Source organism: Molothrus aeneus, chromosome W, assembly GCF_037042795.1.
Source record: "Molothrus aeneus isolate 106 chromosome W, BPBGC_Maene_1.0, whole genome shotgun sequence".
NCBI lineage: Eukaryota > Metazoa > Chordata > Aves > Passeriformes > Icteridae > Molothrus > Molothrus aeneus.
Window position 1 is genome coordinate 3346187 of NC_089679.1, and position 27948 is coordinate 3374134.

At 42.9% G+C, this 27948-nt stretch overlaps 1 protein-coding gene across 1 annotated transcript; it reads left to right on the forward strand.

The window, feature by feature from the left end:
• The first annotated feature begins 3064 nt into the window (after positions 1-3064).
• LOC136568558 (RNA-binding E3 ubiquitin-protein ligase MEX3C-like) lies at positions 3065-27948 on the forward strand. Its single transcript, XM_066568578.1, is given in 3 exon segments — positions 3065-3362; positions 3364-3785; positions 24919-27948. Coding segments are annotated over 3 exon segments (1758 nt in total). The 5' UTR covers positions 3065-3252; the 3' UTR covers positions 26145-27948.

Sequence of the window (27948 nt, forward strand, 5' to 3'; positions counted from 1 at the left end):
CATTACTCCTATTCTCATATCTCTGCCTGAAAGCCCCTTAATTTCAAAATTTAAATAATTTGGAGGGAAGGGGGTCATATTCTCCATTCCAAGGGAGGCTCCTGCCTTCCTTAGCAGACACCTGTCTTTCAATCCAAGACACCTGTCTGCATGCTCATGTTGTACCTTCTCAAGTCCCTTGATTGGGGAGTGCACATATTATTTGAATTCTGAAAGTCATTTGTGGCAATCCCAGATATGAGCATAGATTGGGAGAAGAAGTAATTGAGAACAGCCCTGTGGAAAAGGACTTGGGAGTTCTGGTGGATGAGAGGCTGGACATGAGCCAAGTGTATGTTTGCAGCCCAGAAGACCAACCACATCCTGGGCTGCAGCAAAAGATGCATGCCAAGCAGGTCGAGGGAGGTGATTCTCCCGCTGTATGCCTCTCTGAGACCCCACCTGGAGTATTGTGTCCAGGTCCTCAGCACAAGAAAGACATGGACCTGTTAGAGTGGGTCCAGAGGTGGCCACAAAGATGCTCAGAGGATTGGTGCACCTCTCTCCTATGAAGAAAGGCATGGGATTGTCCAGCATGGAGAGGAGAAGGCTTTGGAGAGACCTCATTGCAGCCTTCCAGTATCCTAAGGGGCTTATTAAAAGGAGAGAGGGGCTCTTTATACAAGCAGATAGTGACAGGAAAAGGGGCAATGGTTTTAAACTGCAAGAGGGCAGGTTTAGAGGAGATGTCAGGAAGAAATTCTTTACTCAAACAGTGGTGAAGCACTGGAACAAGTTGTCCAGAGAAGTGGATGCCCCATCCCTGGAAGTGTTCAGGGCATGGTTGGATGGGGCCCTGAGCAACCTGATCTAGTGAATGGCATATCTGCCCAAGGCAGGGGGCTTGGAACTAGATGATCTTGAAGGTCCCTTCCAACCCAAACCATTCTATGATTTTATGAAGTAGTGTTTTATGAAAGAAAATGTGACAAGCCTGAACAACCCCTCTTGGGTCAATCAAAATGTAGTTCAGCTTTTAATGATGTTCTTTAATAAATTCCTTCAGCCATGATGGGGGTGAGTGAAGCAATGGGGGAAGACAGAGGGTTAAAATAGCTTCCCTGGTGTGAAGTGAGCTGTGAGGAACAGGTCCCAACAAGCCATCAGGTAAGTAATTCTTTTTTCAGACTTAATCTTCCATCTCAGTTTACAGTTAAGCACATAATCCTTCTTGCTTTGATATTTATACCTCACTCTACATCTTCTCTTTGTTCCACCAAAAACAGGAAAAAAAAGAGTAAGACTAGGCTGAGAGATTCAGATGTGTGTGAACCTTGTAGGTCCCTCTTCTCTTCTGGGAGAAGGTCAACTTCTGGTGTCATGGCAGGGCTTGGGATGGTGTTAAATAGATCCAGGTACAGGACTTACTTCCCTTACCCTGTATGACAGTCTAGCTGAATAAATGAATCCCAACAGTTTTTGGTGAGACATCATTTTGGAGAATGCTAAGGAAACTGGGAATTTACTTCACCTGCACGTTAGAAATATAGTCCTCCTGGGGGTTATAAATGCCTTGGAAATGACTGGAATTTACAAGATAGTGCTGGAAACCAGACACTTCTAATCTGTTTCAAAAATGAGCTGGTCATTTATGGGTGAGCAGCAGGATGTGTCCCCCAGAGAGTTCCCAGGACCATAGAATCCTAGAATCATTGAATGTTTTGGGTTGGAAGGAATTGTAAAGATCCCTGCCAGGGGCAGGGACATCTTCCACTAGACCAGGTTGCTCAAAGCCTCATCCAACCTGGCCTTGGTAGGAGTTGCCATGTAGGATTTATGGGGAGCATCTGTTGTGTGTGAAGTCATGTTGCTGTCACAGCAGGGATGGTCCTGAAGCTGTGAGCTCATTTTGCCATTCAAAAGAGCAAATTGAAGTGAACCAAAAGGCAGAACTTCAGCTACATCAACTGGCTTCCACCTGCATCTACATTTGATATACCCCATAATCCTTCCGTACTGCCAACTCCTTCAGACAATAGATTCATGTAGCTATTTTACAACCAATATGGACAGAAGTTTGGAGAATTACATTGTGATGGTGTTCACAGGGGTTTTCAGGTGAGGGAAGAGATGAGAATGTTGACTCTATGTTCAGAAGGCTTGATTTATTATTTTATGATATATATATTACATTAAAACTATACAAAAAAGAATAGAAGGAAAAGTTTCATCTCAGAAGGCTAGCTAAGCTAAGAATAGAAAGGAATGAATAACAAAGGTTTGTGTCTCAGACAGAGAGTCCAAGCTAACTGGGCTGGGATTGGCGATTAATTATAAACATCTAAGATGGGCCAATCACAGATGCACCTGTTGCATTCCACAGCAGCAGATAACCATTGTTTACATTTTGTTCCTGAAGCCTCTCAGCTTCTCAGGAAGAAAAATCCTGAGAAAAGGATTTTCATAAAAAGATGTCTGCGACATTACATATTTTTTTATTGACTGCAAAGTCATTATACAATTCTATCACCTCAAATATGAGCACGGTAGAAATAACTTGATATTCCTAAAACAGACTTTATAAAGGCTTTATTGGATTCTAATTTGTAGTATGGGCTATAAATTGTTCAAGCCACAGTGCTCATACCAATGTCCCTGACACATTGGGCTACCCTTGAAGATGCTCTGTTTAATAAAGCAACTAACTCCGTGAGAGATCGCTTTCAAGCACTTTATTATGGTTGTATTAAGATGTCCACAGCCAATTGCCTTTGCTTTTACCACAGAGAAGGGAGATGGGCTCTGTTGGGGATGGTAACTGTCAAATCACAGAGCCTTTACCTCAGCGGGGAAACACACAACAAGGTATGAGGGGAAAGAGGGCACCACGTCCATCAGACGGTGTCTGTCATTTTTGTCTGTTTTGGGGCTCACCCCGTCTCACCGGACCTTAATTCACAGCACCCCACCGTCCCAGGGCTCACGGAAGCGCTGAGGCGGCGGGGTCGAGGGCGGGGCCTCCTGACACCCCGCAGGCCCCATCCATCCCTGGCGCCGCCCAGGAACCGGCTTTGCGATTCGGCGAGCGCGGGGCGGGATCACCTCTTCCCCGCTGATCCCTCTATTCTAGCGCCGTCTGTAGGCCTGCTGCGGGGCGGGTTATGGGGCAGAAGGCGTGCTGAGAGCGCGGCCCCTGGGGTCCGGGTCGTGCTCCTCACGGCATGGCGGCTCCGCGCCGCTAGACCTTGCCCGGCCTGCCGTGCCTCCCCCGCCATGCCGAGCAGCAGCGCCGCCGCGGCTTCCTGTGCCGCCGAGCTGCCGCGCCTCTCCCCCCCCCCGCTGCCTCTGCTCCAGCAGCACATCTCCGGCCTCGGCTTCCGCGACCACGGCCTGCCCGCCGCCGGACTCCCTCGGGAAGCCGAGGCTTGGCGGAGCGGGGGAGGCGGCGGCGAGGGGCGAGGGAGATCTGGAGCTGGAGGAAGAGGACGAAGAGGACCACTTGGCCGCGCTGCTGCTGCTCTCCACGTCTTCCTCGCCCTCCCAGCCGCTCCCGCTTCTGCCGGCGTTGGGATCCGTCCTGCTCTCGCCCGCTCTCGATGAGCAGGAGGTAGCGGCCGGGGCGCACGATCCTGAGGGCATGATGGCGGCAATGCTGTCCCACGCTTACGGCGGTGGCCTGAGTGGCGGCGGTTCGGTGGGCCTCAGCGGCGAGCAGACGGCGTTGCTCTGCGGAAAGAGCGTCAACACCACCGAGTGCGTGCCCGTGCCCAGCTCTGACCATGTGGCTGAGATCGTGGGCCGCCAGGGTGAGTGGAGGACTGGATGGGTTGTGGGGCGGCCTGGGCCTGCTGCCCTTCCCCGGGGTTCGTGGCAGGCCTATCCCCGCACGCCCCTGGGGCATGCTCCTTCGAGGCTAGCTGCAGGAGCCCCTTGCCTCGGTAGTAGCATTATGCCCCCTGGGGACGACCTCTCCCTCCCAGCCTCTAGCTTCCCCATGGGGTATAGGATGCTGGCACCAGGCCAGCCCAGCTTGAGAAGGCGAGAGCAAGGACTGGATTAGCTCAAACCTTCCATTTTTGTTCATCTGAGCTGTAAAATGCAGTAGATAGCCTGGCAACGTACAGGTAAGTGTTGGCATAGGCTTTGCTTTTCAGTGACACTTGGCTCGTGGTCTTTAGTGAGAAGCTGACTTTCACTGTAGGAACTTAGTATTATGTTTTACAAAGATTTTTGAGTGAAGGGCTTTAATTTGCCTTGGAGAGCAAGGTATGGGCTGACACTGTTCCTACAGCTTTTCATGGTGCTCACCGATTGCAAAGACCTGAAGAGTCAACGAGATGGAGAAAGGAGCCATGTTTAGCCCTCCTCTGTGTGAAAGCCCTTGTCTTTCTGTTTGGGTTATGGCTTCCTGTTGATTGCTGTTGCTACACTCGGTGGGTCTCTATTATGTCATTAGGATGAGGTCATCAGTGATGTCACCATCATTCTGTGCCTTTTATATGGTCTTGTAGGAGTGGTGCTTGGAGGAGTTAGATGTTTTGCATCATCTTTCTAGTGGTGAACTTAATTTTAAAAGCCCTTTTTATATATTGGAAGAAGCACTGAGCAGTGTCAAGTGTAGGTGTGGAAACTCGGACAATGAAGTTGCCACTCTCTCTTCCCTTTCTGTGTTATTTTTTATTGTTTTGGGGGTGGTGTGTCTCCTTTGCTAATGAGCAGTTATGCTGCCTAGTCTCTCTACACCAGTGTGGAATGTTTTTTTCCCTTGAGTATGGAAGAAATAGTAAGATTGGTCTAAACCAATGTGGTACTAAAGAAAGGCCCACTGAGCACCAATGCTTAGGCGAACTTGTTTTCTCTTTCTACATTTATTTTAGGTTTTTAGCAGTTAAGGGTGGGGTTTTTGCTGTATGTGTCAAAGGAGAATAGAAGGCTGTGCAGCAGAAATTTTCAGGTAGCTTCCTCTGATGCAGACAGGTCTGTTCTGTTCAAGCAGAAAATTTGTTTTCCAAGAAATGGTGTTTCAATGTCTTAAGACTATTCATGTGTTACTGGGGATGGTAGGCAGAGGAGAGGGGGGTGGGTGGAAAACAGAAATGAAAACTGCGATTGCTACAGTTCTCTAAAGAAATAAAAACTACTGGGCTTCAAGGACTGGTTAGGCTGCCGTGTTTATTCTCCACCAGATCAGGGTTGTTCTCTGTAGTATATTTTTCCATACTTTGAGTCACTTAATGACAAGATAATGGGGTTTGCATAAAAATAGGATCATTGTTCCTGAGGGTTCATTTGCTGCTTCTGCTTTTATTTTTTATCTGGTGTCATGCTGTTTGGCTTGTGATAAAATATTTAGCCTTGATGGGGAGGGATTTTATAATACCAAGAATTACGGCTACAAAAGAGGAAGGAGCAGGAGTAGAGGGAGCACTAAAAAATTGTTACCAAATATACTTGCATGAAAACTTTGTGCAAGGAGGCCCTTCAAAATTCTCATTAATGGGAGACTTATGCTTAAAGACTGCCTCATGTAAGTTGTATTAGTTCCACTAAATATTTGTCAAATGTCTTAAGACATACTAGTCCTTGCATCCCCTTTTATGGTACAGAACTCTGCTGGCTCATTGCATGGGTTCGAGGCTCTTGCTTTTTCATCCACTTGCTTTGCATGTGTCTGTGCCCTAGCCCACAAAGTGTTGTCAGTTGTAGTGCAGCTTGATCTGCCTTGAGCAAAGCTGGTCAGAGCTGCATCCTTCACAGATCATTCTGCTCTCTGTAAAAATGAAGATGCATATTCTCTTCCTAGCAGACATCCTAACCAGCTGGTTACATTATCATACTTTCCACTAGACCAGGTTGTGCAAAGCCCCATCCAACCTGGCCTTGAACACTTACAGGGATGGGGCATCCACAGCTGCTCTGGGCAACCTGTTCCAGTACCTCACCACCCTCACAGGAAAGAATTTCTTCCAAATATCTAATCTAAACCTACTCTCAGTTTGGATCCATTCCCCCTTGTTCTGTCACTACATGCTCTTGTAAATAGTCTCTTTCCATCTTTCTTGTAGGTTCCCTTCAGGTACTGGAAGGCCACAATTAGGTCACCCTGAAGCCTTCTCTTTTCCTGGCTCAACAATCCCAATTCTCTTAGCCTTTCCTCATAGGAGAGGTGCTTAATCCCTGTAATCTTGGTGGCCTACTCTGGACTCCAACAGGTCAATGTCCTTCCTGTGCTGGGGACCCCAGAGCTGTATGTAGCACTGCAGGTGGGGTTTCATGAGAGCAGAGGGACAGAATCACCTCTCTTGCCTTGCTGCCCCGGCTGCTTTTGATGCAGACCAGGATACAATTAGATTTCTGGGCTGTAAGTGCACATTGCTGGCTCATGTCCAGCCTCTCATCCTCCAGCACCGCCAAGTCCTTCTTGGCAGGGCTGCTCTTGATCTCTTCATCTCCCAGCCTGGATTGCCCTGACTCAGGTGCAGAACCTTGCACTCAGTCCTGTTGAACCTCATGAGATTCTCATGGGCTCACTTCTCAAGCTTGTCTGGGTCCCTCTGGATGGCATCCCATCCCTCAGGTGTGTTAACAGCACCACTCAGCTTGGTGTCATTTGCAAATTTGCTGAGGGTGCGCTCAATCCCTTTGTCTATGTCATTAATGAAGATATTAAATAACACTGGTCCCTGTACAGACCCCTGAGGGATACCACTTTTCACTGATGTCCATCAGGACTCTGAGCTGTTGACTGCTACCTTCTGGATGCAACTGTCCAACCAATTTCTTATCCATTTAACAGTCCACTCATTGAATCAATCTCTTTCCAATTTAGAGAGAAGGATATTGTGTGGGACTCTGTCAGAGGCCTTACAGAAGTCCAGATAGATGACACCTGTAGCCCTTCCCTTGTGCACTGATGTAGTCACTCCATCATAGAAGGCCACTAAGTTGGTCAGGCAGGACTTGCCCTTGGTAAAGCCATGCTGGCTGTCCTGAATCACCTCCTTGTCTTCCATGTGCCTTAGCATAGCTTCTAGGAGGATCTCTTCCATGATCTTCCCAGGATTATCTTGAATGAATTCAGGTAAGTTTTATGCCAGACTCCTCTGTACTGCAGTACTTTAATTATGTAGGGGTGATGAGATTGAAATGCTACTTCTGATAGATTTCTACAAAGATTAGGTTTATATTCTTTCTGTTTCTGTCTGAGGTATAAAAAGAACTTGAAAGTCTGTAGTCTAAAAACATCAGCTCTGAAATACCAGGAATGCTGAGTTTGAGTTAGGCTTTGCTTGAGGCCTCATTGCTGTGTCTGAGAGCATGTTTTTTGTAAGTCCTAACTGAAAAAGTAATGATAACCAGAATTCCACAGTATTCTTTATCCAAATTTAATTTTTTTGCACAGTGGAAGAGACTCTCTAGACACTTTATCAGACCAAAGGAGCTTCTGAGTCCTAAGCAAGCTGTAAACAAGCAAAGACCTTATGGTGCACGCATTTAACATTTTTTCCATTGTGTGTGAGTTTCAGAAATAAATACAGCACTTAAGGCAGTGGTGTTCCCACAGCCCTGCTCTAGGTTTCTGGATTCCAGATTAGAATCATAGAATGGTTTGGTTGGAAGGGACCTTCAAGATCATCTAGTTCCAACCCTCTCCCCTGCCATGGGTGGGGGTGCCTTTCACTAGATCAGGTTGCTCAGAGTCCTATCCAACCTGGCCCTGAACACTTCCAGGGATGGGGCATCCACAACTTCTCTGGACAATTTGTTCCAGTGCTTCACCACTGTTTGAGTAAAGAATTTCTTCCTAACATCTCCTCTAAACCTGCCCTCTTGCAGTTTAAAACCATTGCCCCTTTTCCTGTCACTATCTGCTTGTATAAAGAGCCCCTCTCTCCTTTTAATAAGCCCCTTAGGATACTGGAAGGCTGCAATGAGGTCTCTCCAAAGCCTTCTCCTCTCCATGCTGGACAATCCCATGCCTTTCTTCATAGGAGAGAGGTGCACCAATCCTCTGATCATCTTTGTGGCCACCTCTGGACCCACTCTAACAGGTCCATGTCTTTCTTGTGCTGAGGACCTCAGACCCCTGGATGTGATACTCCAGGTGGGGTCTCAGAAGGGCAGAGTAGAGGGGGAGAATGCTGGGCATGTCTTTTGCTGCAGCCCAGGGTCTCGTGTGGGCATTTTTGCTGGCAGCTGTGCACAGATGTGGGATGCCACAGCTATAGAAGGTGTGGAGTGCTTGAAATGTACTTTGTGGTTGATAGTTGAAACTATGTTAGAGGTTGCTGGGTTACTGTGACAGTAGTTCAATGTGTTGCTGCTGGAAGCATTTACATCACTGGAAAAGGATTAAGACTTTAATGAATAAGTTTAGTGCTCCTTAAAAGTTGTGTATTATTTCTAAAACATGGCAGATTTTTGTGCCTTTGTTTTCTTTTTTTTAATGTTATTTTTATTAATCTTAAATGTTCTCAGCCTTTTCTTATTCCCCTTGCCCCTCGAGAAATGAAGTTGACAGACACTTTTTGAGGTAGTGCAATATATTTCTTTGTAGTCTTTGAGGTAGCAAAATCTCAAAAGTGAACAACAAAGGAAAATATTTTTGTATCCTTTTATTCTTTTAAAGGCATGTGACTGGGAGCCAAGAAAACTAGATTCTATTCCTGGCAGTGTATAGGCTTCCCGTGAGAATTTGAACTAGCTGTTGAATCTACCCTTTGCTAACTTGGCCAGTCATCATGCTGAGCAGAAAAGCTACTTCCTTTGCTGTCAGCAGCTAAAAATCCTGCATGCACAAAGTTGCATTGGTTTAAAAAACTAAAATCAAGTTAGAGAAAGTGCTCTTGAGAAGTGGTAGCAAGAAAGCTGTGTTGCTGAGGAGGTGACCTTGTTTGCATGAGAAAAGCTGGAATTAAATAAGCAGGTATCCAGACTTAAAAAGCTTTTGGAGGTCTAATTTTGAAGGTTTTGTTTTAATCTCTAAATCATGTGAAGGACTTGTGAAAGTCTTCTGTGGATCACCTGAAAACTGTTTCCCTTATGTATAGTTGGTGATGCTAAGTCTTCAGTGCCTCCTGCACTTTGCACTTGAAGTAAGACACATTTAAACACTAAAATCTCTTTTGAATAATGCAAAAAGAGGGGTAGTGTCTAAAGACAAACAGAAAACCTGAAAGATGCTGGAAGGGACAAAGTGTCCTGTAGACATGCTGCATCCCTGAGTATATTGACTGTCTTCAGATAGTGATTGCTGGAATATATTTAATACATTCCGGTGTTTTGACTATCCAAGTAATGTGGTTTTTCCAAGTGTTTATATCCTCGATAAAACTGACAATAGTGGATTTTCTCCCTAAAACATCACTAGAGTTGGGAGCTGCTTAACTCTAAAGCAACGCTTCTATGCAGATTTAATGATCCGGGACTCTTTTTTGTTCTTTGTTTTTCAGTGTGGGCTCTTGAGCAAAATATTACTTTGTTTAAAATAATCCTGGAAATTGAAACAAAACCATAATTCTGATAAGTTGGCAGTTGATAACTATCTAACATAGCTGAACAGCCAAATAAAAGCAATAGCTATCACTCAGGTAGTAGAAAAGTGCTAAAGCAACCCTAGAGTTAGATATATTATAATAAAATATAATAATAGTAATATAATCCTAGACCTTATGTTAGGATATCTGTACTGTATGTAGCTATTGAGGGAGTAATTATAGTCCTTTCAAAAATACTGAATATCTGGTTTTATCTCTCGATGTGTTGTGATAATAGTATTACTGAATTATTGACAGTACTTATATAGCCTTGACTGGTTATTAATTACCTGTAAAGAGTAGTCAGCATAAGCATAGCTAACTAACCTGAATTGCATGTTTGTTGTTTTTGGGGGTTTTTTTAAACTGGATTCTTAAGATTTCTACTTTCATGGATAAGTTTAATTTGTATGACAGAAGTTGTCATGTATCTCGGTGCCAACTGATTGCCACAGACAACAGACCACAGGTTCAACTAATTTAAGTGAAAAAGGCAATTACACTTCATATTATTTTTTTGCATCTTCTATAAGAAGCCAGTTATTAAATATTATATTAAATGCCTTGTTCTAAAGACTGAAATAAAACTTGAGGTATTTGTCGGAAAGCTATTTTTTGAGGTAGTTGAAGTCTTGTCATTTTTAGAGCCTGGAACTTCAGGATCTGAAACATGTGAGCATACTGTGGCCTGGCATAATCTGAAATTACTGCTGAATTTTCAGTGGCCTATTGCTCTGATACCATGTAACAAATGTGATTTCAGTTGTTATTTGTCATTTCTGCTATGCAAAGATCCAACTCAAGTTGTGGAGTGTGTTAGAAAGGTGCAAGTTTTCCAGCTGGGATTGTAAATCCTTGCTCATAAATGCTGTTCTTGTCTGGCTTCTTGGATGGGAAGGACACCAAACACAGTGCACACTCAGGAGACTTTGTGTAGTCTGCCAGAAATTCTGTAGATTTTAATGTGTGAATGCATCATAAGATTATTTTTTTAATGAAGCTGAAATTAAAAATCTTGGAAGGTAAAATACCAATTTCTAATTGTCTGGTCCTTTTGATTTTCTTGGAAAATTGCTGTGTTATAAAAGAGTATGGTTTTCTTTTTTATATTTATAACATACACATAAAAAAGAAATCCTGATTAATGTGCTTCTGAACTGCACTGGATTAACTTGTCTGGCATGAGAAAATGGATGAATTCTTTTAAGCTGTTTGTAAAGTCGGTAGATGTTGTGTGTTTCCCTGTCTCATCCTGTTACCCTCTCTTCTAGTACACTGTGGTCTGAATTTCTGGAAAAGAAACTTTGTTCTAAACAAGGTGTTGGCTATCTCAAAGATCTTAAATTTTTTTTTCATGCAATGCTTCCATCCCATACAGCCAATTTCTCATTGCAGGCAAAAAATTTAGCAGGGATAAGGTTGCAAACTTCCTGTAGCAAAAAATGTTGCTGAGTCCTAATACACTTTTATTTAATCAAAAGAAAAGGTCAAAGAGCTCTAAATCAAGCATTTGTTTCCAATTTCAGTTACTCCTTAATGTTTTCATTTTATCTTTCATGTATTCTTTTAAAAGCATGAGATTTTGTCAGTGTCTGTTTCCTTTACTGGTGTGAGTCAGTAGTTCTCAGTCTGCATCAGGTTCTCAGTTTCTCTTTTGAACAGACACGTTATCTGATACTTTTTACCTTCTAGATCATTTAACCTTTGACAGTATATTGTGGGATTTCGTCTATAAAAACACAGGTCTAGTAGCATTTTTGAATCAAGGTTTTGGTGTAGGTGAAGATTTGCATAGTCTTTTGCAACCTTCCTTTATTGACATGTCGTTATAGAGCGCGACACAGCACAAAGTACCACAACTCCATCAGAAGGGTGCAAGAGAGTTTTATTATAGTAACATGTTGCTTTTATACTTTTTCAAGATATTTACATTTACTTAACATACACATTCACTGTCCATTGGTTATAAGAAAGAAACAAAATTCTCAGTAGGTGATCAAGGAGCCACTGTCATTCTATGAGCCAGCTAGAGTCCATATCTTTTAACTTTCTCTCCTTCATCATGTCTCCATGGTGACAACCTTGGTGTCTTCCTCAAGAGAGATACGGGGCTTTCCTTATCTTCAGGAAGCCTTTGCTGCCTCACAAGAACAGCACAGAATGTCTTTCCTACATTGACCATTTACTGCATGGCATGAATAGTGTTTCTTTTTAATATTGTCATGCAGGTCAGCTTTCCCAATGCTGTTGCTCACACAAATCTGTTTCATTCACTAGATCAGTGTTCCTAATCAAAACAACTTTTTTCCTGTAGTTATTTGTTGGATGTACTCCCTCTCTTATAACTATTGCTTTTCTGCTATTGTACCTTCCTAATTTGGCTCAACAGCTGCTACCTTAGTCCTGGTGCTACAGCAGTGCAAGTAACTAATTATACAAGTTGCTGCCCTCTGGCTTTTTTGCTCCATGGAACTTGCTTACAAAGTTGCCATCTGTTTTGGGAATTGGAGTATTCTTCTGCCTGTGAGATTGCTGATTTATTTGATAGTGTCCTGGACTGACTACTTCATTCTGTACTAGATTTATACATATATATATATATATATATATATATATATATATAAATTGATAAATTAATAGATGCCTAAGAAATCTTTAATAAAGAGTTTCTATGTGGTTCTTGAACCACAGCTTTTTTTTTAGAAGAGGGAAATATTCATGAGAGCTTTTGAGTAGCCTTCTCTTGGAAAGCTTTCTCAACATCATCAGAGACTCTTAAAGCTGCCCACATTTCCCATCTCTTAGCTTGGCACAAATCGGATCAAACAAAGTCCTGCTTCCTTTGATCTGGCACAGCCAAGTGGTCGACCTCAATTCCTTGGCTCTTGGTTAAAGCACTTGAGATCTCCTGAGTCCTCTGTCCTGGTACCTAGGCAAAGCCTGTGTGGCTGCAGCACCTCTGGTGCACTTGAACTTGAAGTGCTGGTCTGGAAAGTATCTCATATAAAAACACTTCTACAGCTCCAGCTGGATAATGACAAGTAGATAAGTCATGTATCATCTTTGCTTTGTATTTTTTTACATGTGCTAATGCTAAGTAAGTGGTTGGTTGCTCCTCAGAAATGGGTGTGATGGAATTATAACGGGAGCAGTCTTGATCCCTATGTATAGCATAGAAACATAGAATATCCTGAGTTGAAAGTGACCCACAAGGGTCATCAAAGTCCAACTCCTGGCCCTGCATGGGACAACCGGAAAAATTGCACCATGCGCCTGAGAGTATTGTCAAAACACTTCATGAATTGTCAGGCTTGGTGCTGTGACCACTTCCCTGGGAAGCCTGTTCCAGTGCCCAGCTACCCTGGGTGAAGAACCTTATCTTAATGTCCAACCTAAACCTCCTCTAACAGAACTTCAGGCCATTCCCTTGGGTCCTGCCACTGGTCACCAGAGTGGAGATTTGTGCCTGCCCCTCCACTTCCCTGGAAGTTGTAGACTGTGATGAGGTCTCCCCTTAGTATCTTCTAGGCTGAACAAGTCAAGTGACCTCAACTGCTCCTTGTATAGCTTCCCCTCCAGATTCTTCACCATCTTTGTTGCCCTCCTTTGGATACTCTCCAATAGCTTTATAGCTTTCTTATATTGAGGTGTCCAAAACTGTGCACAAAACTTGAGGTGAGTCTGTGGTGGGTTGACCTTGGCTGGACACGAGGTGCCCATCAAGCCACTCTATTACTTCTGCTTCCCAGCTGGACAGGGGAGAGAAAATAAGATGGAAAACAACTTGTTGGCTGAGATAAGGCAATTTACCAAGGCAAAAGTGAAAGCTTGTGTGTGCACAAGCAAAGAGGAAGAAAAATTTTTTATTTTCTACTTCCCATCAGCAAGTGATGTCTAGCGGGGCTTCAGCATGTGTAGCAGTTGCTCCAGAAGGCAAACATCATAAGTAAGGAATACCCCTCTTCCTCCTTCTTTTCTTAGCTTGTATATCCCTTATGGAATATCCCTTTGGTTAATTTGGGTCAGCTGGCCTAGTTGTGTCCCCTCCCAGGATCTTGCCCACTCCCAGCCCCTAATGGGGGGAATTTTGAGAGACAGCACTGATGCTGTGCCAGAGCTGCTCAGCAGTAGCCAAAACACTGGTGTGTTATCAACACATTTCTAGCTTCCAATGCAAAGCATAGCACTGTGAGGACTGCTTTGGGGAAATGAACTCTGGCTCAGCCAGACCAAATACAGAGCCATGTTGATATGTTCCACAGGCAGGCACAGAGGTTTGGTAACTGCAAGTCCTGATTTGGGACAGATTTGGGAGGGAACTTCCTGAAGAGGTCTCCTCTAGAAAGCAAATTCAAGCAGCCCCTCCCTCAACCAGTTTGGGAGGTAAGCCTCCTTCAAGAAAAGTGGAAAAAACTGTTTATTTAACAAGCTAAGTACTCACAAACATGAAAAAATGAATAATATTAAACAATGGAACCTCTCGTTGTTCTGACGAGATGGCAAATTCAGAGAGAGTCCTTCTCGTGGGGTGTAGCTCAGCTCGCTCAGTCTCTTATCAGTCCCTCCTGCACTGGAAAATGCCGCATCCTGGGCCCCAGTGAGCCATAGGTGTGAGCTCACGGTGCTTTTCTGGGTTTTTGGTCCAGAGCAGGGCTGATTGGTTCCAAGAAAAAGAAAAGCCACAGTCTGGGGAACTTCTCTGCCTTAGCTAGCTAAAAAACTAACAGCAAAGGAGAGCTCTCTTCTGCTGTCCATGCTGCAGGCAACAGTCAGTGAGAGAATGCGGGGGAGCAAGTGCAGTTTCTGCAGACAAACTGCGCGCACTTCTTCTCCCCCCTTCGCTCTCGGATCTAGTTTTAAAGGCGCAGAACTCAATATCCAGCATAAACAAAACAGATGATTGGGGATACAAGCATCATAAAGTCACCCTAGGACATTGCAGTGTATCTAAAAGCTTGTGATTGCAGGGGTGAGTTGTTGATGGGTCAGGAGGCAAGGAAAAATATCTTTAGTATAAAATGCTCTGATTTTTTTTATTATGTAGTGAAAGGTTCAAGAGTTAAGGACCAGGAAAGATCACTCACAGATAGCTATCACTGGCAAAACAGACTCAACTTGTGGATATTAATTGAATTTATTGCTAACAATATCAGAGCAGGATAATGAGAAGTAAAATAAGACCTTAAAAACACCTTCCCCCCACCCCTCCCTCCTTCCTGGGTTCCTACCTCCTCCCCCACCATTTCAGGGAGACATGGAATGGGGGTTATGGTCAGTTCATCATGTCACCAAAAATGTCAGGTGTGGTGGTTTTGGTTGAACCAGGCAGAAACACCAATTAAGTGTAGTGGTTTTGGTTAGCCAATCCGAGTTTCCCGGCCAATGCACCAATTAATGTACCGGGTCTAGTGCAGGCCAAATGCCAGTGCACCCACTAGAATTATTTTATCATTTTCTGCTGCGAGATAAGGATTAGGAGAGCAAAGCAGGCTCAAAACTTTAAAGGGTATAAAGAAAACTTTATTAACAGAACTAAAAATAAATAGTAAGAAATCAGAATATACCTTCAGGTCACTTCTCCTCCCCCCAGCTCTTTCTTTTCCTACTGACACTGTATAAAGAGACAAATTTGGTTTTTTCAGTCAGTTTACCACTTTTAAAATAATCTTTCTTCAGTTCACTTAGGGAAAGGCATCTCCTGCCATGCCATGGAGACTTTTCCACAAGAAACAGTTCTCTCATGGTTTTAATTGTCATGAATAGCAGCCGCCCAGAAATCTGCAATTGTGAAGTCCCTCCCATGGTTTGGTAGTCTTCCCACAACTACCACCATGGGTCATCTCAGCTTATTGGGGTGCAATTTTAAGGATGAGCTGTTCTAGTATAGAAACAAAAGTTTTTTTGTTTTATCTCTGGGAACAGAGATTTTCTTCTCCCATCCCTGGGGCCAGGTTTCTCATCTCTCTCTGTTCAAGCTTCTCATTAGATCACAGCTACATCAACATCTGCTTGCTTCAACACTGGTGCTTCTGCTCACGACTATGGCTAGAACGCTACATCCCCTCAATGTATTCCATGAATTAGGAGGGGAAAAAAAAGAGTCTGATGTATCAATTATATTGTCACCATAGCCTTACAAGAGAATTTCAGCCCAAAACTAAGGCATCTCCTCATTCTCCTCCCATCTGGTATTTGACTCCTTCGCTGACCCCATGTTGTTTTCTTTGTGTGTCTTCACCCTTTCCTTTTTCTCTCACTCGTGAGAGGATTGATGTCTGCAAATTTCATCTGTGCACTAAGAGTTAATATCTCGCTCAGGCCTGCGAATGGTCATGTGATCTCTGCGGGTGGCGGCTGCTCTTGTTTCCTGGCTGTTTTCCAACCCCTGTCACATTTAATTCCAGCCGCGGGGCTGCTTTCTGCGTGGCCAGCTCAGCCCGCAGTGCGGCTAAGATTCTGCCGCCGCTGAGTTCCAACCACAGCCGGTAGGCCAGGCCGCCTCTGCTCGGCTTCGGGTGGAGCTGAGCTGGGCCCCGCTTTGGCTGTGAGCTGCCGAGCCATCCTGCTGGTACCGCAGAAAATCATGCGGCTGAGAACAGAGGTGGCCCTGCAGCCCTGCACAGAAAATGCCCCTGAAGCTTATCAGGGTTAGTTTAGCAAAACTTATAAGTTTCAGTAATCTAATAATCACACTCTAACAATAAAAGAAAGTTAGCTATATGCTGGCCAGAGTGGAAAACTACACTGCTTAACTTCTTATGATTAATTAAAACAGTTTAAAAGTTAATTAAAGCCATTAATTAGAAAAAAATCATTAGGAAAGTTATATAATTTCCAACAATCACATGTTGTTCCTGCTGCTGCTCAGGGAGAAGAGTCCTTCCCCTATTCCAGCATGGGATCCTTTCCATGGGAAACAGTCCTTCATGCTTGTAATATATAATGTAAAATAATTCATGCTTAAGGGGAAATGCATAAAATAAAAATTGTAAAATGAATTTAACATCTAACGAGCCTCTGACCACGAACAACCTGGAGACAGATTACCACATTGGAATTATGAAACTCCTGGTGGCAGCAGGAGAAGAATGCCTCATTAACTAATAAAAGAACATGGCTGGCGCGGAGATGGGCTTCCTCTGGAAGCATCAGGAAACACCGAAGGAGATCAGCACTTGATAGATATCATCAATCAAGATAACAGAAGTCGTCTAGAAACATACATCTGAATACATGACCTCCCCTGACATGATCAGCGCCTGCCACTACTCAGGAAACAGCAATTGTCCAACCCTGCACAGTGAAAGAAACTTCATATATATGCGGGGTTACAAAAGAAATCAGGGCACCTCTGCCTCAGGCATAAAAAACTGTATAAAACAGCCCCGCTGGAGACGGCATTTGGCATTCATGAACAGAGGGAGATCTGGTGCTATAGAGGTCGGATCTAGGTTCACCCAGCGCCAATCCCGGGCTCAACGCTGTCTCTTTGACTGTGGTTTTTGAGGATTGTATTTTGGTCGTGAAAATAAAATCTTTCACATTTATTAATTTGGCTTTCTTGTTGATCATTTATAACAATGATGATGGGCTTCATAATGTAAGTCCATCCCACAAGCAACAATTCTCAATGAACTGTTCCAATGTGGCCCCCTTTTCATGGGGTGCAGTCCTTCAGGCACAACCTACTCCAATGTTGGTCCCCTACAGGGTCACAAGTCCTACCAGGAAACCTGCTCTAGTGTGGGCTCCTCTCTCCACAGGTCCCTGCCAGAATCCTGTTCTAGTGCAGGCTTCCTACAGGGTCACAGCCTTTTTTTGAGCATCTACCTGCTCCCATGTGGGTCCATCTTGGAGCTGGCTGGCATTGGTTCTGTCTGGCAGAGGGGAAGTTTCTGGCAACTTTTTACAGAAGCCACCCCTGCAGCCCCCTGGCTACCAAAACCTGGCCACACAAACTCAGTATAATGTAGATCAGCATCTTTTGCAAGTATAGAGAAATGACCATCTTCCTTAAATCAACTAATTATATTCAACAGCCAGTTAAAAAAAATTAAATTGTCAAGAGTTAAAATTTTCTACTCCATTAATTAAAACAAGGTGTGAGATGAAATTATTTGATCTTAGTTGAAAGGTGATAGTAACTAGTCAGTCTATCAACTGACTAGACAACAGGTAGTATTTAAAATGGCTTTAATAACCCAGCAAAATGCCACAAATGTTCTGGTTTTAATTTTCTTGTGTAGCCAGCCTGCTTAAGGAAGTTTAGCCATTAAACAATTTAGAATAGGTTTTCATTTTTTCTCCCAATGCAGCTTCATCTCTGCTTAATAAATGGGGCATTTATCTTTTTTGTTCTGTATAATCACAAACTGTAGAAATACTTTTAGTTATTTCACAACTGAGAGGAAGAGTTCTGTTTAAACAAAAGAATGCAGCTTGGGAATGAACAGCTCTTCTGAAATATGTCAAGCAGTCATTTTTAATGAAGTAGATTATTTTTTCCTTCTTTGTTAATCAGGTGTGCAGTGTTATGCTTTGCAGACTAGCAGCTGTTGGCCTTGTGGTACTACCATCCAATGTTTCAGTCAGGTAACAAAGGATTTGCACATAGTCACAGGGGTTCTTGCTTTCTGATTAAAAATTTGTGGCAACCTAGCAATGAAATAAGGGCTGTGCCAGCTTAACAGACTCTCCCTTTAAAGCTGTGTCCATATACAGCTGTTGCAGGCTGTCATGGTTTGACGCTGGCACAATGCCAGTGCCCCCATGAAAATACATTCTCCCTGGTGTCTGCTGTGAGATGTGACCAGGAATAAGCAAAGTAGGCTCCCACTTAGAAATAAAGAAGAGAAAACTTTATTAACCTACAGCTATATGTAAAAAGAAACACACAGAAAGAATGAAAACCTTCCAAAAACATTTCCTCCTCCCCCCACCAAATTTCCAATACATCCATCCCTCAGATCACCAACTCTTGGTCCATCACCACCCTTTAGATAATCAATTCTCAGTTTATCAAGTAGAGAGGAGTCCCTCTTGTGCCATAGGCTTCCCCTGGAAACACAGTTGAAACCTCTTGTGTTTCCATGTCACACGTGGCACCGCCTGGAGATCATTTGCCATCGTGACATCTTCCTTCCATGCCCAGTGCTCTCACCACTGCGCATGAACCAGAGCTGCTTCTAGGGTTTTCCTTTTAAGGGTGCTTTGTCCAGTTCCAAAAAGAGCACAGTCTCTCACTTTCAGGACACCAGTCCCCCCCAGATTTCACCCCCTGGGGCCGAGGGGTCTCAGGAACAGAGATCCTCTCCTCCACTGAAGATCGAGAGCACCAACCACCACCCTCCTCATCCGTTGTCTCTGTTCATGCACTCCCATAACATCACTGCGCTCTCTTGGCTCCAAGCCATTGCCTCCCCCTAGATGCAGTCTCTGTGTCACAGGAAAAAAATGGTTCTGTCCATGGCTATACAAGAAAAGTCCAGCCAAAGGCCACTCCATCATCTCCTGCCACCTAGGATTCTTCTCAACTTCTCTCGGACATCTTTCACTTGCACAATCCTGCATCATACTTGCTCATTTCCTGCTATTCATCCCTATCTCTCTTCTCATTCAGGAGAAGGATCAGCATTTGTAAGGTTTCCATCATGCAAGAAAAGGGTTAAAAATCTCAGGCTCTGCCTGTCCAGAACTCCCACAGCTGCCTTGCCGAGCACCTTCTCGCTGCACCCTCCCCCCCCCTTCTCCTTCTCAGCCGGCCTGCTATCAAATTTCAAGGTGGCACAGGCACAGACACCAGCTCTCCCTCTCTCTCCTGGGCGGGGGGGGGGGGGGGGGGGGGGCGGGGGGCTGCCCGATGACTCTCCAATGTTCCTCCACCCTTCCATCCTGCAAGGGCCTCTTCACCTCCCCTCTCTGTCCAAGCCGGCTGCATGGCTTCCCCTCTCCCGCCCAGCCACAGCAGCTGGGCAGGGGAGAGGTCTGACCTGTGCCGGAACCCAAGAGGAAATTTTCCTGGGAGTGCTCTGCTTTTAACCTCCCGTCTTCTCAGAGGCGTATCCATGTCCCCAGTGGCCACACCAGGTGCCAATATTCAAATCTGAGCACCTATTGGTTTGACCACAGCATCCCAAAAAAACTCACTTCTTCTCAAACCACGACACAGGCTCATAGAAAACAAATCCCTGCATGTTCCTGTCAACACACTTGGCAATGCTATGCCATCCCCTGCTGGTCTGGAGGGACTTCCCAGACCTTGGCCTTGCTTTCTAGGCAAGAAATTAGCTATGGCTCTGCTAGCAGCTCATGGTTTGGGGTTGATGTCAGTAATTATTTTGTTGCTGCTTTTTTACTGGGTGTCAGCTTATTATGGTGGTCAGAGCACTAAAGACTGTATTCAGAATAGAGGCTGTAATACAATATTGTCTTTTATCAGATAACTGCAAAGCTACTGAAAAATATATTCCTGCAAACTATGGCTTTCTCTTTAGTGCTGATGGGCTGTGAGATCTGTGGTTGCTCTGGGGACAAGTTGAAGGATGCCAGACTTGGTCAGGGCTTCTCATCAGCCCTCCCTCCTGTTTAAGAGATGAGTTGATGCTAATACAGCTTCACCCTGCTTGCTGCTTTTCCAGCCTAGGCTGTACTGGTAGCTTCACACACTAATTGTGTTTGAAGAGCTGCAGGAAGTTCTCAGTTTTGATCCCCTTAGCTAGTTACTTGTCAGGAGCAGGGAAGGAAAACAAACTGATTTCATTTGATTGTGGTTCACAGGGGCTGCTCACTGATTTTTTACCCACCATGACTTCCAGGCTTCTATTTGGATAAATTTCTTTCAGCTTTTTTTTCCTAGATCCCTCTGTAATTGGGGAGGCAAAATGAAATAGACATGATGGTAAGAAGGTTTAAGTTCCTGTGTGTTCCTGAACCCCAGTTTTGCAGCACTTGGCAAGAGGAATGTGGTATAAGGTGTGTGTCCCTGCTGTGACAGGTTGCATTTTGCTACTGTTGATAATTGGAAGGATTAAGGACTTCTGTCCTGTGGTGAGAGAGGGGATACCACACAACAAAGGGAACCTCATCTATAAATTGATCCTTGTCCCATTCCCACTGTGTGACATGGAGGTGAATTCAGCAGAAGAAAGAAACTGGGGAAAGGTTACATGTCTCCATGGCTGTGCAGAACAGGAGTCTGGAATGCTTTTTTGGGGTGGTTCTTGGCTCATGGCAGCAGCTCAGCTGGTGTGATGTGAAGCAGGTGTGCACAGGCTTCCCACTGTGGTTACTTGGCTCTGCTGGCTTCATTGGGGAGTTTCCTTCATGGATTGAATGGCCTGAGATTGGGTTTGATGTCTCTCATCCTGTTAGTGATGATGAAAGGTGAAAAGGGGAGTGAGGGCTGAGCTGGTTGTTGCTGTGTGATGGATGAGGACTGCAGGTGCTATGGCTGCTAAACTTAACTCATTTCAAGGGAAAAAAATTATTCTGTCTTCTTATAATCTCTTTTTAATTAGGAAGTATTTGATCATTTCAAATTGGCAGTGTATGAGGTAAACTATTCCTTTAGAACTACCCTTAAGTTTCTTTAGGAGTATAATGTTCATTGTGTGGTTAAAATGTACAGTCAAATAATCCTCTTAAGGGGAAAAAAAATGGGGAGAAGGCTTGAGAAGAATGATACAAATCAGCCAGCACAGGGTGAACACTGCCTACAGAACTTGGCTCAGGCTTGGCTCCTCGTCAGGTGCCTGGGCATGCAAGCACTAAATTTTTGCCTAAATAAAAACAAACTAAAAGATTCTTGTTTTAACTGTGTCTGTATGTACTTATGGCTGAATGTGCTGCTTAGGAATGCTTATGCTGTTGAACCAAGGATGGTAACTGGTATTGAATAGACTTTTGTTATCACACCAAACTAAAATCACTTGGAAAGGTTTGATTAGATGAAATTTCTGGTCTAGAAGTCCCCCTTTCAGGCTTTTTTTTCTATGTACTTCAAAATCTTGAATACAAAAATCTTATTGCAAAAGTGTGGGTGACATATTTTTTCTTCCCCTTTGTCTTTCCCAGTCTCCTGAGCTTAGATACAGAAACTTCTTGATTTATCCTTTGGCCCTGTGATTTCATAGCTGGCAGAACTTGTCATTGTGGCTGCAGAATTGTTGTAGAGGGGATGGGATCAACTGTGCTTTGCAGCATTGCCTCAGTAGTGACTAATGGAAGAGAGTGGGAAACCAGAGCAGCTGAGTAAAAGCAAATAGAAAGGTCATTTGGCTAGAGTGGTATTATGGGCTACTGACCTTGTATTTTGACATGAGTGTCTTTTGTGGGGATTTCCAGCACTCCTTGTAGGCAAAATCCGGTGAGTATTGACTGACTCATTCAGAAATATTGGGTTTTGTATGTGGTGACTTTCTTCAGTTCTTCCTAACTTTTCAGATACAGATTGAGAGTTGGTCTTGATGGTCTGGGGAGTCAGCTTTCCACTGAAGCAAACTTTCTGATGTTTAAAAGTCTTATTCTGTTGCTACAAAGTTTTGAGGCAGTGTTTGGCCTCTGCTTTCTAGGTATGTGACTCATACCTTAAAAGCAAAGCTATACCCATCTTGGTCTGTGTTCTGCAGCCTGAGGAAGAAAGGCAAGAAGGCTTTTCTTTATACTAGAGTGGTTTGGAAATGTGACACTGGCAAAGCCATCTCTGGGAATTTGCAGGGAATGGAGTTGAAGGTGCATAATTCTAACTTAATTTGAATTTCTAAAATATCAGGAAAATCTTGTTTAAAATGTAAGCTGTAAGACTTGGTAAGGCTGTTTGGAATCTGGAATTAAGTGGGCTCTGAACTGTGATATATAATATAGAATTATATTGCTATATAGATGTCTATGTCTAAATGCCTCTAGTATTCTTTAAATGTTGCCTCTGTAATTTTTCGGGAAATAAGGATATATACTTGGGTGGAATGGAGTAAATGAAAGTAATCTGTATATATTGGAGAATAATTGATACACAGCAGGAGACTGACTTTGTGTTTAGGTGTTTCAGTAAAAAGAGTGTGAAAACGTCAGTGACACCATTTTACAGATCCTTAGGGTTTAATGTTTGAGCCCACTATATTTTCTGAGTAACTGGGAAGGAATCGTTATAGATGAGTAAATGGTTGGCTCTCATAATTAAGGGGTAAACATTATATGTATGTTAAAAGAAGTTTTATAAATGTATAGTTATGTTACTGCAATGTGCTCCCCCCAGTATGTGTTATAATGGGATGGTCTTGGTAATCTGGGCATTTGGGAAGGTTGGCTTGTTACTATGGCAGCACCTGACCTCCAATCAGAATGTAAGAAAGTGACTTCTACCACTGGACAGCAAGGAAGGAGTTGACTGACAAAGGCTCTAGGAGGCGCTAGAGATGTAAAAAGGCAAAGCATCCATCTTTAAGATGAGCCAGCCATGTGGTAGGCAGCCATGAGGGAGGTTCCCAGGCCTGTTCTTCCTTATTTAGTCCTTTTGTTGTATTATTGTTAATGTTGAATAAACATTTGCAATTTTTAAAGTGAGCAGTTGTTTCTCAGAATGGGAATGGAGTGAGCAAGCAGATTTACTACAGGGAAAAATGCAAACAAAGAGATGGAAGGAGTAAAGGTAAGTTGCCAGTGAGGTGCTGCTCTCTAGTACATGTAGGGAAATGGCATGGCTTCAAAGGATGTGTGCTTTGCCACCTCTGTAAGGCATCTCATATCCATTTTCCCTTTTTTTTTATCTAGTAGAGCACTAATGCCTTCTCAGTGGGCTGTAGTGGGAGGTTGAGGCTTATGGGTTTGCTCTCTCCTGCTGACACTTGCTGATCAACATGTTTGGCTCTCTGGTCTGTATCCCCTCCTTTGCACAGGTATGTCTGTGCCTCACACCCTCTCTTCTGGGAGCCCTCCTGTGCTCCTCCATGTGCTTTCTGGGGGAGGTAGGGCCTCTCAGAGCCCTCACTAGCTATTGAAGATTAATGAACTTTCTTTCCAGCTGTGTCACGAAAACAAAGGACTGTTGTGTTCAGCCTTTGTCCTTGCTACGTGCAGGGGCCCTTCAAGAAGCAGCTCTTCCTCCCCTCTATTCCAACCAGCATCTGCATGTTTGCTGCTTTCTTTTTATTAGTAGATAGTACTGAATAAAGTGCACCTTTGTGTGGTTTTCTAACTGTACAATTTATTGCTTGTGATACCTTGGGTGCAAAGGACTAACAAAACACTATTTACACTATTTTAAGTATCCAAATGGTTATGAGATGCTTAAAGTAAATAAGGAAAAGGTGAATAAATTGCTGCAAGTGGAATGATGCTTAAAACACTTGATCTGAAAATGTTAGTTATAGTTTTTTCAAGATGAGGTTCACTATAAAATAACATTTACTGTTACATGCTTTTGAATTTGTTTACAATAGGATAAATTCAATTAAGACTGAATCCAGTAGACTGTCTTGCATGTCATGGACCTGCTTGTGTCTCTTTATTGTGCAATGCCTGCTTTTCTGGTCCTGTCATGGGTAAAAGGGGCTTCTGTATGTATTTCAAAATGCCTTGAGTATCTCAGGAAAGAGCCTGTTGTCACTGTGTCATGGCAAACTTTATAATTCAGTCCCCAAAAATCAAAGACAAATATTTCATTAACTTTCTGCTTTTATTTCCGACTGTATTTACTCAGTTAATGAATGAGAGAAATTCCATGTAGGCATATACTATTAACAGAGTAAGCCTTATTTGCATGCAACAAACTGCTTGAACTCCTACTTGACAGTTCAAGCAGTGGCTCCTTCATCTCCCAGGGAAGAATAAAGTTTTAAATAACACTTACTGATAAAAGGAAGCAAATGAAGAGTTCTCAGTTAATTGATTTTATCTATACCCTATACAGGTTGCAATACAGACACTTCTCTCACTTGTAAATGCTTAATTTGCTTTTAGGTCATGCTTGTTGGTGGAAGACTAATATATCAGCAAATTTGTGTGTGAACCTTTACTCCTTTTGCAGGATCTTAGAAATAACTGAAGTGTACCAAATCAATGGAAAAAATTTAAACCTACTAGTATGTATGGGATAATCACAAAGGTGGCTGATGGAGGAAAAAGCCATTCATGTTTATTCACCATCTAATAGCAATTGAGGAGTTGCTGGGCTAAACCAGCCCAAGAAACATTGCTAAAATAGTTTGTGGCTATAAGTATCAGAGGGCTGTTTGGAAATAATAGGTATAAGTTGATACTGATTTTGCTGATGTGGCTTGCAGAAATGCAAACAGCTGCTTCTGGTTTCACCCTATGGTTTCTTGAAACTCAAACAGCTTAGATGGCTTTCTTGTGGCTTTCTAAACTTGGATGTCTTGCCAAACTTGTATATGTTTCCTTTAAACAGGTTGCAAAATAAAAGCACTAAGGGCCAAGACAAATACTTACATTAAGACCCCTGTTCGGGGAGAAGAACCAGTCTTTGTTGTCACTGGGCGAAAGGAGGACGTAGCCATGGCTAAAATGGAAATTCTCTCAGCTGCTGAACACTTCTCCATGATCAGAGCATCACGCAACAAGAGTGGTCCTGCTCTGGGAGGCCTGCCATGTACCCCTAATCTGCCAGGTCAGATGACAGTCCAAGTCAGGGTGCCTTACCGTGTAGTTGGGCTGGTGGTTGGACCAAAAGGAGCTACAATCAAAAGAATTCAGCAGCAGACCCATACCTACATAGTCACCCCCAGCAGGGACAAGGAGCCAGTCTTTGAAGTCACAGGAATGCCTGAAAATGTCAACTGTGCACGTGAGGAGATAGAGATGCATATAGCCATGCGTACTGGGAACCACATCAAGCTGAATAAAGAGAATGATTTCCACTACAATGGTACAGATGTGAGTTTTGAAGGAGGCACTCTCAGGTCTGCATGGCTTGCTTCTAATCCTGTCCCTCTTAGTTGCACCAGAATGATTTCTAATTATAGGAATGACAGCTCCAGCTCCTTGGGAAGTAGTTCCACAGATTCCTGTTTTGGAAGCAATAGATTGGCTGATTTCAGCCCAACAAGTCCATTCAGCAAAAGCAACTTTTGGTTTGGAGAAACATTGCCTTCAGTGGGCATGGAAGACCTCGCGGTTGACTCTCCTGTGTATGACTCCTTATCAATGCCTTCCCAAACCATTTGGACTCCTTTTGAACCTGTAAACCCTCTCCCTGGCTTTGGTAGTGACCCTGCTATTAATACTAAGCCTCAATGCCGAGTGAGACAGCCATCTACTCCTTGCCTGTCACCCACATTTCCAGAAAGCCTGGATCACCCACTGGCTGGGAGAGCGAATAATGACCCACCTAGCACTGGCCACCAAGTAGGCCTTCCTATCTACATCCCTGCATTCTCCAATGGCACCAACAGCTATTCATCTTCCAATGGTGGCTCCACGTCCAGCTCACCCCCTGAGTCAAGACACAAGCTCGACTGCGTGATGTGCTTCGAGAACCAAGTTGTTGCGGCTCTGGTCCCCTGTGGTCACAATCTCTTCTGCCTGGAGTGTGCCAACAAAATCTGTGAAAAGGAAGTCCCATTGTGTCCTGTTTGCCAGATAGCTGTTACTCAGGCAATTCAAATTCACTCTTAAATAGAGATATTATAGGGATATTATTATATGTGGACTTTTAAAGACTTGAAGGCATAGATGTAATGGTACCCTCTAGTAAACTTTCTAATGAATTCTGACTGTTTGACTTCCTTGGGATTAGACTGAAGTTATTAATAAATTTTTACTTTCTCAAAAGGCTGCTATGGTAACACTAAACTTAAGGGGTCTCTGTCTGGTACAGTGTAAGCAGATGGCATGTTTAGCAGAGATACATCTGGTATAATGTTATGGCACAGTGAGGGCAAGTTTTCATAAATTACACAACTGAAAAAAACCCTAAAATTTTCCAGGCTTTTCTAAAGGATCTCTGTTAATTGTTTGGCTTCTGTGAGTTGGCAGCAATGAACCTTGTTGCCTAAATGCAAAAGTACTTGTCTGCTATGGAGGATGTGTAGTCTTATCTATATATCAAACAACACTTCCAATGCTATCTTCTACCAGCTTTGAGGAAATATTTTTTTTATGCGACAACTTATGCCTAATTCTTCAGCATTGCAAATATCTTTTAAAGTATAGTTTGATTTATTGAAACGGATTGTGTTATTTGGCAGGTTCAGATAATAAATGACAGGTGGGAAGAGAGAAACTGCCAGATGCACCTTCATTTTGTCCTTGATAAGGACAGTATGTCCAGAGGATCAGGAATGTCTCAATTTGTGAATTCCTACCCACTGCTTTTGTTAGTGTAATGTGGAAAAAGTCTGTCTGGCTTCATCTAGTTACAGTAAGGGCTTTGGGATGCACATACTTTGACTAAGAGTGATGATGCTGACATTCTGTTCATTAGTCTGATCAAGCTGTTCTTGACCTTTTTTAGAGAGTATATAGTTCAAAATGTGAAGCATTTTTATGTTAAATTCATGTCTTACACATAAATATATATATTTAGTAAGAAAAAGGAAAAAGGGGGAGTTGTGTAATGTCCTTGTATTATTCATGACAGCAGCTGTGACAGTGGCCCTGTAATCAGTTTACTTCATTTCAAAACTGTCTTTCCAAAAAAAAAAAGTCTCTTGAATGAGCTTCTTACATTTCAACCTGTGGATGTTTCTAGCTTTTTCATCCTCAGTACATTACCAAATCTGTGCTGAGATATATTAAAACAGCAAAAACAAAAAAAAGACACAAAAGTAGAGTTCTGATGTATTTTTTCCTCTTTTTTAAAGCATTATTTTCCCAAGACAATCTTTTTCTCAGTGTAACAACAAAAAAGAAATTATGTATTAAACTAGTAAATATGCAGAAAATTTTATTTTTATTTCCACTTGAAGAGTTACATTTCGTATAAAAGTTTACAACTAGGAGTTGCCTTGAAGGCATATTACGTACTGCATAACTTTAATGCTATAATTGCTTGTAGGATAGTTATATGTCAGTATTAAAATCTGATCTCTAGCTACAGTCTTGTAGATGCAAACAAATGTTCACTGAGCGTGTATTTTGTTTTATTGCATTGTACACTGCAACTAATAAGCCAAGGAATCAATAGACATAAGGTACGTGTACCACTTCTATAAACAACAAACTAAGAATAAACTGATAAACTATTGATCTAGCTTAGTATTTGCTAATTTTACTACACTCTTTGTTATGTATATGTAGGGAGGTCATAGGGATTATAAATTAAATTTTGGTAAAGTTTAAAAACTATATATTTTATGATAAAGGGCCTTTAAATTATGATGGCCGAAGCACTGATATTATATATTTGTTGTAAAGAGAATTATAAGAGTTTTATTTTTCTGATATTAAAAGTTACTTAATAAAGACTTATTTCCATTAA